This window comes from Strigops habroptila, chromosome 8 (assembly GCF_004027225.2).
Source record: "Strigops habroptila isolate Jane chromosome 8, bStrHab1.2.pri, whole genome shotgun sequence".
Classification (NCBI taxonomy): domain Eukaryota; kingdom Metazoa; phylum Chordata; class Aves; order Psittaciformes; family Psittacidae; genus Strigops; species Strigops habroptila.
This window is the reverse complement of record NC_044284.2, coordinates 43342496-43362598: the sequence shown is the minus strand read 5'-3', so window position 1 is coordinate 43362598 and position 20103 is coordinate 43342496. Positions and strand designations below refer to the sequence as shown.

The window sequence follows — 20103 nt, the reverse complement described above, 5'->3', positions numbered from 1 at the left end:
TTGCAATACATATTTGAGGATCCTTACCTGCGGGCCTGCTGAAGCCAAGAGTCATCTACAGGAGGGGGTGCAGGGGTTGAGACAGTGCTAGTGCTAATATCGCCAATGATTGCTAAGGCTTCCTTTAGTGCTTGGTACATGCGGAGCATTTCATCTCGCCTCTGTGCCTGTTCAGCCGACTCCTCCATTAGAGTGTTTTGGTCCTCAGAAGAGTACAAGTGAGCCAGGAGCTCTGCGTTGATAAATTCTTTTACCTATTTCATCAGACAAAAAAACCCCCCCAAACAAATAAACAACAACAACAACAACAAAAAAACACCACCACAAAAAGAAGAAAAAAACCAAAACAAACCATATTGAAAATACAGTACTGAACAAATACAGTGTGAGATCCATGAAACTAGGAGACATACCTCCATTTAATCAGTTTCTTCTACTACCTTACAACAATTCTACTGGTCATGCATTTTTTGTTAGGTCAGATCAGGGACTAAAACATGCTGAACTCAGATTGAGCTTACACTGCAGCAGCCTGAGGTCTAGCTGTAGCCCAGGGAAAGGCTGGCATGTGCAGCTGGCAGAGCAGCTGGAAAAGGATGGACTGCGCCTTTTAGCAGCTGCCTGCACACAGATGGGCTTAATGCAATTAGGGAGCTGTATTCTGAGATGACGACTCACATGTGAGGATAAGGTGGTTTTGTGCAGTCACTTCACAAGGCACTGTGGCCTTTTTTTTTTTTGTAACTATCTTTGAAACACTGGACATGGTTGGAGTTAACACTGGTCTATCTCTCAATGGTGACATTTGTGTTTACAGTTCATTTCAAGCAGGCTTCCCAACAGTGCCTAGGAGTCAGCTGGCATTTTGGTCCAATTTTAAATGGCTGAGAGGTAAATAGCAGCCATTAGCAAGACCATCAGATACTAAATTCCCCTGGGAATGGGAATTTTCAGGCTTTAGAACATCCCTGTCAATTATTTTCTTAGCAACAATTTACTCTACTGTAGAGGATGTCTTTCATCTACAACTTTGTCAGATTATAAATATCCCATCCACATGTATTCAAACTGAAGGGAGAAGTCTCCAAGTAATCTAATTTACTATATTGATTTCCTGCTATGCCTCTCCTGGTTATGGAAACCTGGGCCACATTAAGAGAGAGAAGAAGCTAGAGGTACTCTGAGTAAGACTGTGGTACCAACTGCTGACCTACTAAATCCTTGCATTTGAGACTTTCATTGCTGTGCTGATCTATTTCTCATCTGGCTTTTTGTTCTCTAAAGCTTCTTTGAGCTGGAGATACTAACGATAATACATTCCCAAGATTCTGATTATATAAACCTGAGCTCTGTTTGCCCACGGGTTTGTGCTAGTTCAGCAATACGGATTTAAATATCCTGACAGTTAGACTAAGGCAATGTTTGTGTTCAGACAAGCTCAATACGAGCAGTCAGACTGTATGGGCATGGGACCCTTTATGGTCACCTAGCATGAAAAGAAGGCCAGGACAGAATTTACAGGGAACTAAAACCATATTGCTTGGGCTTGGCTGTCATTTCCCATTCATGTATGACAGGAGATGCACAAATTCTTAGCAAAGCCTGCAAAAATTTTCCATGAGTCTCATGCTGTTTTCCAGTAGATGGTACTGATCAAGAGCCAGAGTACACTACTTTCCTCATGATTGCCAAAAACTCCACATTAAAAACAGATAGCATAGTTAAACAGCATCACATTCTACTTGATGAAATGAGCATTTTAATGGCATCACTTCAAAAAAAGAAGTCCTAAAATTAGATTAAGGCCAGAGCTGATTGTAAAAGCATTGTTAAACCACAAATATCTGTTTGAAAAAAATCAGCCTGTGACAATTACCATGAGAGATTCCTGTCTGCCACTAGCAGGAACACTTGTGGAAGGGGAAGACTGCTGTGTTAAGGACGGTACTTGGATCAACCTCTTGCCTTCTGCAAGTGGATGCACTGTACTAGACAGAGGAAGATCTTCCATAATAGCTACTTTCTCTATTTTCTCCAGCTTGGAAAAGGAAAGGAAGGTGACACTTACTCACACCTTTGCTCCTTTCTAGAAAACAGACTCACAGGAATGGTTTAAAACATTTTCCTTCGCAGACATCAGACGTGCAGTCAAAGCCGAACCATAGCAAGCATCTGAGACACCAATGCCACAAGGTCACCCCTGTCACACTGAAGTGGGGTAAGGTGGGCTTGCAGCTTCATTCATCAGTGGGCAGACTACAACATATATCACTGCCTCAAATGCAAACACAACCCATTCCTTAACCTTAAGTTTGGCAGTAACAAGTACTTGGGAGTTTCTCTACTCAGCTGAGATTGATATCAGCACTGCTTATGGAGTATAACACATTGTCAGCTGTAAGACCACCCCTCTTGAATAATCTGCAATACCTAGGCACCATGAAATACAAATTCTGAAATGTGTGTTTTGTTTGTGCATGTTTGAATTGCTAATGGTAACTCAATGCAGTTCTGTGTGGTAAATGTATTTTCTTTTAAGATAATCAACATCCACCCTAAGGGAAGAATAATGGATGCATTTGGAATACAACAGTTTAGGCTTAGGCCTCAAAATATGCTTAGGGACAGCATCTAATTATTTTCTGTACACTGAGTTTGAATCTGATACTTCCCTTGAATTATAAGTGCTCATTTACAGGCCCACAAAGTGGAAAGGAAGTTCTAGCAGGACTTAGGAGGTTACAATTGTCATGGAAACAAACTCCTTGGGATTGATTTCTTTCCAGAGTTTTGGAGGCAACACAATGGGGCAGCAGAAAGTTCAGAATATGCTCATTATGGGTGTTTTTACTTAGCTCCTGGTGAATGGATTGGACTTCTGAAGACTCCAAGGAACACACACACACAACTTAACAGGACCCACCTTCTATCACAGCTCCATTGCTTTCCAGGTCTTTGTACAGCCTTTTGGCATGGCTCAGCAGACTTAATTCAAGCATTTCTTTCTCTTTTTAATAATGCTGATTTTTTAAAAAATTGATATTTAGCTGTTGTAAAATATGGTATTTTACTGCCTATGCTGCACAGAAAGGTGCACTAACGCTTCTAGTCTCACTCTTCACAGACTTTTAAAATGTTTTGATCCTTTGCCACAAAATTAAATTCTAGGATTGAGGTGCAGGTCTTAGCTCACTAGCAAGCCCAAACACAGCTATGGACTATGAGATCAACTGAAAGGTCGATGATTTTTAAGTCTGTTGGTTTTGTGTGCCATGGCCAGCCAGCATGGCAGACTTTACCGATGTAACTAGCAGTATTCTGCTTCTGAGTAGAGCACACTCTTCAGAGACCCTTAAACTATTCCATATGAGGAGGTGAGTGGCAGAAAATTTAGTGTAAACTTTCAAAAGGAACTACTTGCCAAACTGCAGTTTATGAAATAAGAGCTAAAAGCCAGCTCTTTCAAAAGGCACTGGAGTTGTGTTAAGTCAAAGCAGCAAGTTGCTAGCTGTGATCTGGAAAGAGCAGAGAGAACACGCACACCCTATAAAGTCTAGAGCATGGCTGATTTCAGGAAAAAAGGGCACTTCCGTTGTTCCCATGCTCTTTTGTAAAAAATCACCCACAAGTAGAGCATTATTTCGAGCCTGACTCCCCTAAACCTAAAGAAGTTAATAGAATATCTCTTGCCCTCATGCAAAAATTCTGCTCTTAGTATATGTACCAGGAAATCCCATTGAAATTTCCAGTCCAACCACCTAACTCTTAAGCACAACATGAATTCCACAGGACTAATGAAATCCATCAGATGAAGGCCAGAGATGGCTTTGAGTCAAAAGCAAATGATACTTTTTAGATTGCCTTGTAGTATATTGTAATTGTAAAGACTGATTGGTTTGATGACCTCACAGAAAAGGTGCTACCCATAACTAATGGGAGCTGTGCTCCCCATTACGAATTTATATGGCAGCAGTGGCACTAATACTAAGTTTAATTTTCAGTAAGGTTAGAAACTCTGATTCTGACTCTGCCAGGACCTGGCAGAACTCTGCCCGGAAGCAAGGGCTGAGATTCTCATGCAGTGAAAAACCAATGATATCTCAAAACAGTTTCTTTAACCAAATAATCTTCAGATCTAAGAGACACACACAGAGTAAATCAGCCAACCACATCTGCTTATCTAAGCAACAGTGTGCAAGGCTTCTAAATTTATTCCTTGAAAATGGTATCCTGAAAATATAAAGAAACACAAATAAGAACTGTTTTAATAAACCATGACAAACGGCTACAGACTGAAAATCATGGAAGCACGACTCTGCTCTGGTGGTTTCACAGACTGCCTAGATGGAGCTCCCAACTCGCTTTTCCTGTTATATCAAAAGCAAGAAAAGAAAAAAGACCCCAAAACCACCACACCCAAGTATCTTTGGTTTATCTTTAAATAATAGCTTATATTCTGATTAAGATGTAAATTAACTGCATCTTTAGCATTTTGGAGTAAGCACTCAAAGCAGTGTGTCAGCCTCTGAGAAGGCTGCAGAACTTCCTACTACTATGGAATATTGGAATATTTTGTCTAAGAGTGTGACATCTATGGGAGTGTGTTCTTCTGTTTAGTACATGCTGTTGTTCCTGCTGTATTCAAGAGGTGTGTTTGAGAGTAAGGGATTTGACAGACATGATAAAATAACTTAGAACCCTGGTGCTACTTACATTATTGATCATAAGATGCATGATTGTTTTCGGTATCAAGTCTCGGATACATTTGTTGATAATTGACATATAGGAGTCCACAAGATTTCGAATTGTCTCCACCTGTCTCTCCAGCTGGGGGTCCATTGAAAAATTGTCTGCTTGGCCATTCTCATCGTTTTCGGTCTGCATAGAAGAAAAAAAGAAAAGTCAAGTCTTTCAGACTGCAGTAAACTGGAAATATATTGGGGGGAAAATGGACTTAAACTGTAGTAATCCAGCAACATAAATCATACAAAGAATGTCTGGAGGTTAAAATATGAAGTACTGGCCTGTTTAACATTAGTGTTTAGATCATGAAATTTGGACCTTAAAGGTTAATGCAATACAAGATGCAAGACCTTTTTCATAAATTACATTATATATTTCCACACAAATTTGTAATTTTATATTAAAGAAAGTCTTCAGACAGAGAATGAAAATAAAACCCCAAGAAATGTCTCACATCGCTTGCTATATTACTTATTATCAAATCTTTTACCATTCAGATTCAGGCAGCTTGACTCATGCAATAAAGCAGCACTGCAAGTCTGGATTTCAAATTTTACCCTCCTATGGGTAAAAACCATCCTTGTTACTTAAGGCTGAGTCAGTTGTGACAAATTCCACAGTTCAGCCTCAAACTTGTTAGATGTGAATAGCACCTATGTAAACAAAGGATTTATGAAGGATAACTACAAAAACATTATTGGCTCCAGTGCTGAAGGCTCAGCATAACATCGGCTGGATTATATATTAGAGATCTCTTTTTCATAGGACAGAAAAAATACTTCTTTGTATGTAAACAGTTGACCTAATTAAAGAAAATACCAGGAACTAACTGAAATCTAAAAGGTATGTACCTTGCTTCCATCTGGCCTTTATAAATACACAAAAATCTAAAAAAAGAATAGAAGCCTTTTGGTAAAAATCAGACTGCTCTCTGAGGCTCAAACATGACAAAATAATGGAATTTCAACCTGGAAAGTACAAAGAACAATGTTCTTTCCCAAAACACTGACATGTAGTACTTCTCCCTCAAAACAACCACCAAAGCCATATTGGCATTAACAATAAAATATAAAACTGTCCTGTGGGTACCTAGAAGCATAACATGAAGAAATGGAAAATACTTGAAAAAGTGAATAAACTGATAACAAGAACTAGTTATATAATAGCGAGACCCCCGTCAGCACAACTCCATTTACACTATAGCGTTTAGCTAAAATTTGCACATCACTAGTGCTTGACAGATTCCCAGAGCAGTTGAAATTAGTAGCTAACCCATTAGTGAAAGACCATGAGAGCCAGATATGCAAATATGTCACCAAAGAGGCTCCTCCTTGCAAAAAGAGATTCCTGGTTTCATCTCGTAAGACAGGGTGTGTTTCTACCCATGCAGCATTGGCAGGTAGACCACTTCGCATTTACTCCTTGTAAACTATGCCTTGGTCAGTCCAGTCTAAATGAAATGGCAATGGTTGTAATTTGTTAAGTTACAGTTTTGTTAAGAAATAAGATCCAATGTACCATTTAGAAACAAAAGTAAATATATTTAACAAAGTTTCAAAAGTTCAGATTGTTTTTTATTACAGAAAAATTACTGGAAAACCATCTAATCTTTAAAAATATTTAGCAATGCTACTTAAAAATCTTGGAACTGTGGAGGACACTCAGAGAACTCTGGATGAAAAAATAGTGTTTTCAATTCTGTAACACCAGTAGACACACTACCTTATAAGCCTTACTCATTTCATTAATAAACTGCATATGCCAAAAAGTCACAGCATGCAGATGGACTATTTTCCTTAGCCTCCATGTCTGAAAAGAAGCTAACTGTAATTTTCCCTGTGAAATACCAAATAAATGGAAAATCATGCATCTGTCATATATCCACAGATTTTAGCCAAGTACTGCACACTGAAAATGACCCTTCTCAGTTCCCCTGCATTTGACTTCTATTCTCTTTCTTTTCTTCTTCTTTGTCTACATAAAGTACAGTTTGTCCATGTGCTTTTTTTTTCTTCACTGTTTAAATTACAGATTGCAATAAGATTCTTAGCTGGCTAAGCAGCAAAGTGACAGATGTTTATCATTATCCTCATCAAGAGAATGTAAAGTAAAAATAGTAATTTGTCTGATCTTTAAGGCAAAGGGTAATAGTCTCTTGTTTGAAACTGTAATAGAGCTGACTTCATACTGTTGATTTATTTTCTCTGAAATCAAAAAAGATCAATCTTTCATGAGTTTACAGTAATTTATTATGAAAGCTTCTGGCCATAGTATTCTTAATGATTTGGTGTCTCAACTGAAAGCTTTTCATGCCAGAAACCATCTTGTTTGCATCGCATCATGCACATGGAAATCTGCTTCTAACAGATTTGTGCTCTACTGTACACCTACAAGTGTTGTCAGGCTTTCTTTTGTAAGCTGTTTCTGCACTGTGCCAACAGCAGCATCTGAGAGTAAGGTTGCCTAGTAAAGCTGGGCATTATAACAAGACAGTAGTGATGTAGACACCCTATTCCATCTCCATGCCATTCTTTCAAAACAACTGGGTTTCACACTGAGTGTCATGGTGACTCTAGCTTCAGTGCAAACCACCACTCAGCCCAAGTCCCTGCCACTCTGCATTCTAGAAAGGCTCTTGCAAATCTGTGGCAATGAGTAAACTCAAACCAGAATACATAAGAAAACCCTCACATTTCTTTGCTGTTGAACAGAATGTTTGTGCTGAACAGAAAAGGAGAACAGAGGAAGTGGAAAGAGGTTTCTGTGCCTCCTTTCCCAACAGCCAAAGCAGCTACCATCCCCCTTCAGTGCTTCCCATCCTTAAGCCAGAACTTGCTAGTTCCAATAGCAAGTGTTAAGTGACAGCATATGAATTTGGGCTAAGTTTTTGTTCAGTTGACTCTTGCTTAAAACTGCTATTAATTGTTAACAGGGATGGAATAATATTACTTCTAACAAATACAACTGCAATTACTTTGGGAACTTTTGCAAGTCTCCAACAAAGAAACTATGGAAGAATCTACAGTGTTAAAAACCAGATAAAGAAAATTAGATTCATCTTGGAAAATTCAAATTCAGAATATCTAATGAAAACACACCAAAGATAGAGAAACAATAGGTGAAAAAACCACAGACGAAGGGAAGGTAACATGGAAACCAGGATAGTGCTTCCATTTATATACACATACCCATTGCTACAGAGATAAGGTCCTTCTCTTCTACTTTCTCTGCACTTTAGGAGAATGAGAATCATACCCATTCCTTGTACTCTGTCTTTCATAAGTTGTTTTGTGATCCTTGCATGGAAAAATGCTACTAAAACACAAGGTATGTATCATTACTACTTTTTTAGCTCTCCTGAGTTTAGATACATTCTGCACTAAGAATGTATTAAGGATTAATTAAAGTGTCATACAAGAGAAGACTAAAAACTGCATGTGAAATCTAAACCACTTAAGTTTGTGGGAATTTTACTGCTGGCTGCAGTAGGAATACCCTACACGTGCATTTCTGCCAGAAAAGTTATCAGTCTTCTGAAGACTATAAACTCTCTGCTGCAAGAGGAATGATTTAGTGTGGTACAAAGGGATGCAGGCACAAGGAATTGTGTGTGATCAAAAAAACAAAACAAAACCCATCAAAAAAAAGACCCCACCAAAAAACAACAACAACAAAACCAACAACCAAAAAAGGAATTGTGCTTCAGGATAATTTTCCTGATCGTGGGAACATGCATTTTGAAGAAAAACCCCCAAAAAATTCAGGAAAAGTGATTCCTTTTGAAATTCACAGGAAAACTGGGTAACATACTGAAAACAGTCCTGAGCTGGCCACACAGAGAGCGCAATACTTCTAATTTCCATGATTTCATTACATTCAAGGCAGCTGCCAGCATATTTAAGAATGTCTTTTATAACATTCCTGATGTCAGTTCCAAGAAGGAGCATTTGTCTAGCATTTTCATTAGAGCAGTGTATCAACCAATTTTCTGTAATCAAAAAGGCATTCTATTAAGAACGACTGAGAGGAAGCAGACTGGAAGGTGACTGAAAAAAGGGTAAAAGTCAAAGCAGTGGTAAAGCAATGCTCTCTATGCTAAGAAACATGCTCATGGCTGCAGCAAGAAACCAGTCATTTAGAAGCTGCTTTCATATCTTTAGTTTACAGATGCAAGCTCATAACGACAACCACCACCTGAAAACTAATTATTCTCTCCAGAATGTATTTATATTTTAAGTCACAGCTGCTGAATATATAATGTTTTATCTATTCCTGTCCAAGTAAGGTTTTTCTTCAATGTACCAACACAGCGCATTGCAATTGTCCTACCCCTCTGCTCTGATTTTTCCTAAATCTTTAAAACTGATTCTTGATATTCCCTCTTCATGGCAGTTTGATGCTGTATATATAGTTTAGCTAAGACACTCTCAGCTGTACATAGCATGCCTTTTGCCAGAGGACTGCTGAAACCACATGATGGCTTCACACAGTGAGGTTTTCTTACCGGAAGGAACCACAAGTAAATGAAAATACATTACTTTTGTGTATTTACAACAAAGCAAGCAGCAGAAAAAGAACATTTCCTGGGTAGCTTGGAAGCTGTCCTTTTCCCTCACAGAGGGTGTCTTTGCCACTCTCTTCCATGCTTTCAGCATCTCCTGACTTTGTACTGCTGTTGCCTTTACTGAGCCACCCAACAATTGTCTATTCAGATTCTTCTTTGTAGTTACAGACATTGTATCGTACAGACCATTAGCTAAAATCTTCTCCTGAATCCACATACTGCTCCCCAGATATTTACATAGCTTTAACAATCCCAAACATCCAGAATCTGTGTTAGGCTCTCTCCCTGTCATCTTTAATCAAGAAGCTGATTTGGAACTAAGAGACTGAAAGGAATGATGTGAAAACTCCGACACATTTGGAGTTACTTTTGTCTTACAGTTCTTAACAGGTTGACAACTAATCATGTCAAATCAATCCAATCTCCTTTTAGAGCAGGATTCAGATCTTAACATTAGATGCCACATGTTTCAGACTTCAGTAAAGCTTTTTGACACAATCTCAAATTACATTTTCATTACTGGAAGTGTGCTCTCCCTGCAGTTACTCCTTGGATGGTCCTTTCCATAGAAAAGCTGTCAATGGCTCACTGTCAAACTGGAAAACTCTATCAAGGGGACTTTCATATGGGCTGTATTTTAAGTGTACCTTAAGGCTCAGGATGGTAGATTATAGCCTGTGCTTATTATACTTACAGATGAGAAGAAACTAGAAGGGCATGTGAATACATTAAACGACAGGCTTGGAGAAACAGTTTAAAAATCTAGATGAAATTCATTATGAATAGAAAATATTTGACTTGGGCAGGAATAGATCAGTTATAAATATACAGCATGAGAATAACCACTTAAGAGCAGTTCAGCAGAAAAAGGACTGTGCCTGCAGTGCAATATAAACAGAGTATTGGTCAACAATGTCTTGCTATTATGAAATCAGTACAAGAACTGTGCATGCAGTTCTGGTTATCACACTTCCAGAAATTTGTGGCACATTTTGAGAGTGTTCACAGGAAACCATCAAAGAAGATGTTCAGGGCTCTGTAAGATATTACTTGAAAGGAAAAGCTAAGATCAGTTGGGACTGATGAGTTCAAAAGAAACCACCTGTGGAAGGGGAGAGATGAGTGTCTTTGCAGACAGGAAAAGGTATCAAACAAATACTTGGAAAGTGTTATATGGTAAGAATAGTGAAGCACGGAAATAGATGGCCTAGGAGAGTTGCAGAATCTCCTCTGAAGATTATACCAACATCCCTCAGAAATGGCCTAGGTACAGATATCCTGTGTTGAGGCAGAGGAAAGAACTAGACAACCTCTTGCAGCCCTTCCACCCAGTAGCAATACTGGGTGCAAAGCAGCATGGAAATTATGAGCCCACAACACTGCAACGAGAAAAGGTGTTTCTGAACATACAAAAACCCAACAACCCCCCCCAAACCAACCAAACAAAAACCCAGTATCTTCTACTTTTCCTTTTGTTCTATGCAAAAATCAAGTAAAAAAAAAAACCCAACATTGCCATGAATAGCCATCTTCCCTCAGAGAATCTGTACTCCAATTTCACCATTTGCTGCCATGTACGTCTCTCACACAAAGGACTTTTACATAACCCTCCCTGCACTGCAAGTTTTGATTTGGGGCCAACAGCTGCTTCATGCCTTTCAGAACAGACTGCTGGACAAGCAAAAGCAGAAAGAGGCTGGCATAAGGAAAACAGCACCTTTGTTTATAAAACAAATACTACTTTGGAATTTGCAAACTTTTCAGTCAAAGAATTTCCTTGTCATAACAACACATCAAGTGCCCCATATTTATAAGAGCATATTAGAAAAAAAAGGATGTGAGATACTATTGGTATGATATTTGCCATTATTTCAGTGTAGAAGGAGGTCAACGGATGTTAGGAAGTCTCAAATAGTGGTGAGTTAGCTGGAATTCAAGTAATGATGATGAAGACTAAAAGTGTGATGATTATCCCAGAAGATGTTCAGGCTGAAATCTATTGTTCATTTGCTACCAAATGCATGAAACACATTCCCAGAGACAACAGCCTGATCCAGCAGTGGACATGAATTGTGTAGGGAATAGACTAATTTGCTGTGAAAGGAGGTAGTCAATGGGTGGAAGCATCAACTGGACATTTGAGGATTACAGGATTAAAGCTATGGCTGTGGTATGCAGTTCCCCTAAGAAGGAAAACAAGTGGAAATCTTGGCGCTTCTACCAAAGACAATGAAAGTAGAAAGCAGAAGAATTAGTCATCTATGATGCTGATTAGAGAAGTAATAAGAATCATCTGAAGACTGAAATAACCCCTTGCCTTTCATCTCTGTTATCTACCTCCTTACCAAAACCATTCTTAGAAGAAATGTTGGCAGAACTGAGGACTTCTACTTAGCAGTAACCATGCAAGAGAAGGTCACTAACAAAATGTTCCTTATTCCAGCAACAGTCCACAAGACTCAGCTGAAGGATTCCTTTAAGGATGATGAATTGCCTTATTTGATGAGATAAAAATTGAGGAAGTGAGTGCTCAGTGTATGGGTGATGAAGGCAAATCCTGGAAAACGCATTGCCCAAGATTATGTTTAAAGCACAGCTTATCACTTCATGTGTCTATGTATATAATATAGGAGTTGCATGTTTTTTACCAAATGTGATCATTTTAGAGGTAGGCACCCAGAATAAAGAATAAAACTCACACTTCTATTTTTCCTAGATCCTGTACTGAACTCCTATTCCATGGTCCCCCTTAATTTCTTCCAAGATGGTAACTTTGCAGCACTTACCAGCCTGGTTGAAAAAAATTTGAATACATGAGGAGAAGGGTAGTGTGCATAGCTGTGCGCATGCTGGGAGGGACGGACTTGAAGGAGGCCTTACAGTGGCGCAGCTCTGCACAGCATCCAGTGCAGCGTCTCTGTAAATTAGAGCCTTGTCTTTTATTTTTAGTTGATCTAATGAAATGTGTCACCTATAACTGCACTCTTTTCCATAATTAATGATGCCTAGGAAAATACTCTGAAATTCTCCTCAGATAAGCACCTAGACAAACTTGATGTTTCCTCTCTGACATGCAAAAGAGGATGTTAAACTGTTTTCATCCCCACATCCCTGAGCCATGAGAAGTACCAGATCTGTCTCTGCTGGGCCAGACTAAGCCCTGTTTCACCACGAACTCAGTGCAGTACCGACAAATGGTCTCCATGGTAAATGATGCAAATAAGAAATGTCAGCATGTTCCAAAATTCCTCACTAAATCTTATTGCCAGTTGTATAGTCTGCATAATCAGTAAGTAAATCCCTCTAACTTTGCTGAAATCCTTAGGGGCTGAATACACTTCAGAGAGCACTTCCTAATTCATTCTCATTAACCTTCCCAGCTCTAAACAAAGTAATTTCCTACTTTTCTTAGCATCTGATTTTTCCACTGGCCTCTGCAACACCTGATTTAGCAGCAATGATTTCTCACTTGTGATTTCTGTTTTGAACTGGCATTGTTCTTTCTCCTCACGCATATGCTTGCTGGAATAGCACGAATCAGCAAGATTTAAAACCTCCCATTCTCAAGTTTGAAGCCCCTAAAGGGAAATTGCAGTTGTGATGCCAAGGAACACAGTCGTACGTTATTTGACTTTTCCTCGGCCAGGCTGACAGCAGAGGGGGAGGGAAGGAGGAAGGAAGGGGGAAGGGAGAGGAAGATGGCATTTTAATAGCACCCACACTGATTTCACACAGTTGGATCACCGTGCTCTGGAGCGGCACCATTTCCTTTCCCATTTGCTTTGCATTCAGTCAATATTGCTAAACCAGGCTCTATCAGAAAAATTCTCAATCTTTGTCTCCCAGCACGGACCACATTTTAGTACAGAAATCTGTCTTGTGGACACCTCCCCTCACAGGATAGCTGGCTAGCCCACTCTTTACCCCCATTTTTGACAGACCATTACCAACTCAAGCCTTGCACAGGCTCATCCCACCCTCATACCAGATGGGACAACATTCCTGTCAGTACAAGATTAATTATCCCCCCATTGCTTGCCCCAATTCTCATAGTCTCTGTAGCACCCACATCAATTGCTTATCTGAAAAAAACCCTAATAACAGGAATGTATTTAATCTAATTTAACAAATAATGGACATACAAGAACCACCAGCATCTCATGTAGATAAATCTGCCTTTCCCAGATGTTAGTCATATACCAAACATATCTTGGCCAGAGTTCTCATAAAAATATTTCATTTGATAATTCAGGTCCTAAGATTCAAAGCTCTCATACACATCAATGGGTTTTCTGTAAGCCCTCCATCAGGCAGAGTGACAGTGGTCTACAAATTTTGGCAGGACCTCTTACCCCAGTAGAATGTCAATGATGACCACCATCCATACTCCCCATTTAAGAACTACATTAACTTTGCAAGCAAAATTTTAAGCTGCAACATTCCTCTAACAGAAAAACCTCAGAACTGTTCAGAAGAGGAATTTGAAAACACTGAGAGTTTTACTGAAGTGTAACAAACATTGCTAAACAAAAGAAAATCATCTATCCAGGAGCACAGAAATTGAAAATTATTGGGTAGAATTTTTTCAGGGGAATAAATGAGTTGTGAGCAACTATGCTGCACATAATCCTGGACCAAATGAAATTAGATACTGCTTTATGACATGACTTCCATTTTGTACAAATATGCTGAAACCCTTCTAAGTATCCTGCAAAACCAGTAGAAAATGAAAGATTTTTTTTTTTTCCCTCCCTAAAATAAAAGCAAATTGTATTTAAAAGACGCTGGGATTCTGGTAAGTTAATACATATGACTGTAAGCAACAAGCATAAACACTTCATGTTATAAGACCACAGGCTTGTTAGCACAAATCAAATGAAACTATAAAGTTTAAACCTTAAGTCACTCTGAACTCATGTCTGTGGGGAAGTTACAGGACATCAGTGATTAGCATTCTACCTTGAGGTCCAAGCAAACACAATATAGAGTTTACCTTTGCAGTTAAGATCACCTGGCTTTGTTGTTGCCACAAGCAACCCTAACCTCGCACTTCAGTTGGATATTTTTGCAAAATTGCTTTGAACAGAAAATTACCTATGTCATTTTCAGTTCAAATGTTTGATTTCTCACCCCCACCCCCCACCTTCTGTTACTAGTGAGCAGCAAAAGGTAAAGTCAAAGCTTATTTGGCATTTCTTATTTTGCACAGCAATGTACAATCAAGGAACCCCATCCTTGTGGCAGCGCAATGAAGACACAAACTTCTTTCAGACAAGGCACAGTAGCTCACACACACTCCCAAGGATTAGAACTGTTTTTGTCAAGAACAGCAAAAACTGCCACACCATTAGGGCTAGCCCCTCTCTTTTTAGAGGGTTTATGCCTGCTGAGCAAAGCTGGGTAGTGAGAGCAGTGGTTTAATGTATCCTCCTAATGACTGAATGTCTCACAGTGGAGTTACAGATATAAAAGTTTCACTCTTCCTCCTCTGTGGTTCTATTTTAAAATGTTTTCTGTAATAAAATTACCGTGAGACAGCTAAATCCAAGGGCAGGCATGGAACTTGAACCCATGGCCTTCTGGCTTAGAGGTGAGACTATTCCTAACGGAGCCAAAGTGACACATACATAATATGCTTTCAAGGTTTTTAGAGAGCTCTGTCATGATTTAAAAACACTAAGTCTTTGTGGTACAAACCACAGTGCAGGAAAGAACTGGGGCTCCCTTTTTAGGGAGCTAATTTTAGCCTATGAATTGTTTATAATCTCCTGCAAAATACATAAAAACCTTATTCTGCCATAAGCTAAGACAGAACAGCTTTTTAAAACTGATTCTTAATTATAGTGTTCCCCTGCTAGATGGGATGGAGGCAAGTTCCAAAATTGTGTCAGAGTATATGAAGTGATAAAATGAGGATGGGTGAGCTATTTTTAAACACACTCAAAGACTTTGAGGTCAAAATCCCTGAATTTATAGCCTTATGGCCATATTAAGACTCATGGATTATTAACACCTGTATGGTGAGATTCAAATATGATTTCATTTGAAACACCCTCTGGCTTCAGGGCACGTGTTCCCTACCAGCCTGCCTGCCAAACTGGGGCCCCCCAGGGAGCCACCTTAAAGCACAGATTATATCCCCACTGTAGACAGGCATTTAGGAGACAAATGGGATGAGATGCTTCCACTGGGTGTATTCCCTCCTCCTCTGTTTTCCCAAGACATTTTGCAAATGAGGGGCCTGCCTTTCCAGATGGGCAGGAAGCAAGTAGGTTAGAGAGAGTTTGAGGAGTAGTAGGCAAAAGCACATATTTGCTCCTTATTCTACGCAGCCTAGAAAGTTAATACAGCCTCAGGGCATGGTGATACTCCATTGCTGCAGTTGTGTTTCTCCTTTGAAGGGGCAGCTGGGCACCTGCTGGTGGGACAGGATGGAGAGCTGCTGCCCAGTAAGATTTGGCCTGGTTAAATGAAAGTGATCCTGCCCTCTCCTACACTATTTCTTCCCCACTGCAGGAAGAGAGGCTTAACAACAACAACTGAAAGACATCTCCGACCTTTAGGATAACCCAGATTTGTAACAAAATCATTGTTCTGCTAATGGAAATAAACCATGTACAGGCATCACCTGGGAAGGAACTGGCACTGCCTTTGCCCCCACAAACTTCCCAGTGCTGCTAAGTAATGGTCCTGATCTCAGTTTTAACTCACAGCAGCATTTGGCTATGTAAAAGCTGTCGCCCTCTATACACATACTGGTTTCCTTTCAATAATGATTAACATAGAACCATAGAATAGTTAGGGTTGGAAAAGACCTTAAGATCATCTAGTTCCAACCCCCCTGCCATGGGCAGGAACTCCTCGCACTAAACCGTGTTACCCAAGACTCCATCCAGCCTGGCTTTGAACACCGCCAGGGATGGAGCATTCACAACTTCCTTGGGCAACCCATTCCAGTGCTTCACTACTCTCACAGTAAAGAACTTCTTCCTTATAGCTAACCTAAACTTCTCCTGTTTAAGTTTGAACCCATTAACCCTCGTCCTATCTCTACAGTCCCTCCCCAACATCCTTATAGGCCCCCTTCAGATACTGCTATGAGGTCTCCACGCAGCCTTCTCTTCTGCAGGCTGAACAGACCCAACTCTCTCAGCCTGTCTTCATACGGGAGGTGCTCCAGCCCCCTGATCATCCTCGTGGCCCTCCTCTGGACTTGCTCCAACAGCTCCATGTCCTATTTGTTTTGAAAAAGGAGAAAAGCAACTGAGTGAGGAGAAACCAACTGCACAGACTTTCCCTGCCTGAAAGTCAAAGTGTTAACAGCTCTCAGACCCTTTTCCCCATTGTTCTTGACAGTCTACAAAAGTTTTAGGTGTATTTTGCTCTAGAGGCCAAATGAGTGGCATCAAAGGCTTTAGTGCAAACACAAAATTATTTGCACCATTTACATTGTTCATTTTGTAACTGAGGTAAGGTTTTGGGGAAGCCATTGCACAGAGATGAGCTATTATTTTGGAAAAGACCATACAGTAGTTAGAAATATCAGAGGAAGACAGAAGGCTCTAAAGCTATTTTCAAGTGAGTGGATTTATTTGTCCAATTCCTGAATTGCATTTACCTGAGCAAAAACTTGCCATTTTTCCCATTTCTATTTCCATGCAGTGATGTGTAACATAAAATACTAATGAATTGTAGATGGCCAAAGTAAGAGTAAAAACATTAGTCAAAACAAAAGTCAAACCTTTTCTTGATTCATTACGGATTTATGGAGCAATAGAACCACATAACATGCACAAATTAAAAACCTTGTAAAAAAAAAGGTTTAATACAGAAAAAGTCTAGTGAGCAGTTAAAAAAATAATGCAGTGTTCTTGATTCTGTTTTAATTCATGCACACTCATATTTCAATCAAAAGGAGTTACTAGAATGGGTTCTCTATTATACCTATCAGAAGACTATGATGCTCTTATTTGCATTAGAGGGTCTCCCACTTGGAGCAATGCTGAATGGATCCATGTTCCTTACTTAGACAGTTTGCAAGTATTTTATATTTTTTACAAATCCCTGGTATTAGGCCATCCTATAAGCATTAAAGACTCACTAGCTTGTGTACAGTTCTGGTGTCCTTAACATAAGGACATGGAGCTATTGGAGCAAGTCCAGAGGAGGGCCACGAGGATGATCAGGGGGCTGGAGCACCTCCCGTATGATGACAGGCTGAGAGAGTTGGGGCTGTTCAGCCTGGAGAAGAGAAGGCTGCGTGGAGACCTCATAGCAGCCTTCCAGTATCTGAAGGGGGCCTATAAGGATGTTGGGGAGGGACTCTTCCTTAGGGACTGTAGTGGTAGGACAAGGGGTAATGGGTTCAAACTTAAACAGGGGAAGTTTAGGTTAGCTATAAGGACGAAGCTCTTTACTGTGAGAGTAGTGAAGCACTGGAATGGGTTGCCCAAGGAAGTTGTGAATGCTCCATCCCTGGCGGTGTTCAAAGCCAGGCTGGATGGAGTCTTGGGTAACACGGTTTAGTGCGAGGAGTCCCTGCCCATGGCAGGGGGGGTTGGAACTAGATGATCTTAAGGTCCTTTCCAACCCTAACTATTCTATGATTCTTCCAAAACTTCACGGTCTTGGTCTGAAAACCTTTACAATAGCAATGTGGTGAGTTCAGAGACACTTTCTGTCCTTGAGGCCAAGAGATGTCATTCCTACAGACACCCATTACTTACTTGAGAATTGTTGCTTTCAGGAGTTGGGCCTTATTTTGGGCCAGTTGCAGTCACTAGAAATCTTACTCCCAATATCCATCAGCATACATTAAGACAGTAACCACTTCCTTACGTTTCAGGAGTGACAAAACCAGTTTTAAAGCTTTTCCTACAGGTGCCCTCCACAAGTTTGATTTTCAGGCACACAAAATTACTGAACTCCATTCTGCACCACAGATCATCCCTCAGGTACATCCTGTACTTCTGCATCCCACTCTGCTCCCAGCAAAGCCTCTGGCAAAGTTCCCACTGAGTTTAATAGCCCTGTCCTATTCCCTCCAGTTCCTAACCAAGGCTAATTTCTTTTCTCTAAGTATAAACAGAAATCAGCAGGTAAAAAAGTTTTGTCTAATGTGGCACTAAGGCTGTGGAATTTAATCCCATGTGAGAATGGCACAATAAAGTCATTTGTTTAAAAGTAAATTGAAAACATTCCAGTCTTCTTTGGCTTACAACTCTTAGCTTTAGTTTCTGCACAGCACTGTAGAATGTCTGGCATCAAAGACACTTTGTACATTACACTGAACTTGTATTGGACACTGTTAGTGGCCCATTAATCACAGCAAACAAAGATCCCTTGCAAACACGAAAAAGTACTGATTTTTCACATATTTGGAACGGACTAGGAAAGGTTAACACCACAGTTTTCTGGACACTACACATTTTGAGACATGAAGTGTTGACAAGGCATCTGAGAGGGTGCAGATTTTTCAGTTGGTAATTACATGTTCCACATTAAACAATTCTTATTTGTGCCCAATTCTCTCTAAAATTAGGCAGAAACATACCTCAGTGTAAACTAGCACTATTTAAATTCAGATGCCTACAAATGCATGTACTTCTTTACACCTACACACACATACCATGCATGTGTGCAGGGGCAATGGTTATTGGCAAGAAAATCTACAGTGATGTGAACCGTGTTTTACATGAACCTTGAATGACCACAGCTGGAGAAAGTGAAGGCTTATGTGAAACACACACTAACAGAAAAATTAGCCTGAGGGAATGTGATTGCGTATGTGGAAGTGTTGGAAGAGGAATGGGAACTGAACCAGTATAAAAATTAAAAGACATAAAAAGGAAAACCAGTTAGTGGCTAGGCAAGCAGCAAAGGAGGCACAGAGGAAAGACCATGGTCTGGAGTTGAAGGCTGTATTTCAGACTGCAGTTTACTGATAACATCAAAGGAGAAAACGCTGTGTTGCAGGAGCGTGAATTACTGCTTTCAGCTCCATGGCTGTCATGGGCAGTTTTTTGTCATCCAGACCAAAGCAGGGGAAAACCTGAGTCATCAGCCCTGAAGCTTGCTATTTGACAAGATGATTTCCATCAGATTTGTTAGAGCAAAGTATTTTGGCTACCAAGCTTTCACAGACAAAAGTTCTTGCACCTGCCTCAGGTGAAACAAAACTTACTGTATGATTATCATTCTTTCCTAACCAGGACAGGAGATGTGAAGGGAAGCAGTAAGTGAATAAATTGCTACCCTCAAAAAAGACACATTATGCAGAATCTCCTGAAAGTATCACTGATATACACCTACAGGCAGTCATCAGCTCCCAGTAACTCAACAGCTCTTGCTACTGCTCATGGAATGGCTGCAGAACCACAGTACGAAGGTATCAACATGGTACTTGGGTCTGTGGAACAGCAAGTGCAGCGCCCACAGTCAACAAGAGGGGAAGAAAAGTGATGCAAGTACAGGCTTGTTAGTTGAACCATGACTGTATGCAAGGCTTTTGAACATGTTTCTAAAGAAAGACTTTAAAAAAGAAAAGAAAGAAGGATGGCAGAGCATGTCAGACTCAGTAAGCTAACTGATTTTCTGACTAAGGGAAACTTGACAAATCTTTGGTTCAGCAAAGTGATACCCTAGGGAGACTGGCAATTAAGCTTATAAAGAAGAGGATTAATGAAAGAATGGTCCAGTAAAAACCTAACAGGTAAATAAATGATAACATGGGAGGAAGAACTAGCAGCCTTGAAAGATCTCATCATCAAAGTGTCCAATGGATCAGTCTTTCTTGC

At 40.0% G+C, this 20103-nt stretch overlaps 1 protein-coding gene across 7 annotated transcripts in view; it reads right to left on the bottom strand.

Annotated features, from left to right (window-relative positions):
* DNM3 (dynamin 3) overlaps nt 1-20103 on the bottom strand; it is a 176823-nt gene that overhangs the window by 19158 nt on the left and 137562 nt on the right. For all 7 annotated transcript variants that reach the window (XM_030494442.1, XM_030494443.1, XM_030494444.1 and 4 more), the window contains 2 exons: nt 4714-4878; nt 28-254 (listed from right to left, as the gene is read on the bottom strand). In XM_030494442.1, coding sequence (XP_030350302.1) covers nt 28-254; nt 4714-4878 — 392 coding nt within the window. The remainder of the gene's footprint in view (nt 1-27; nt 255-4713; nt 4879-20103) is intronic.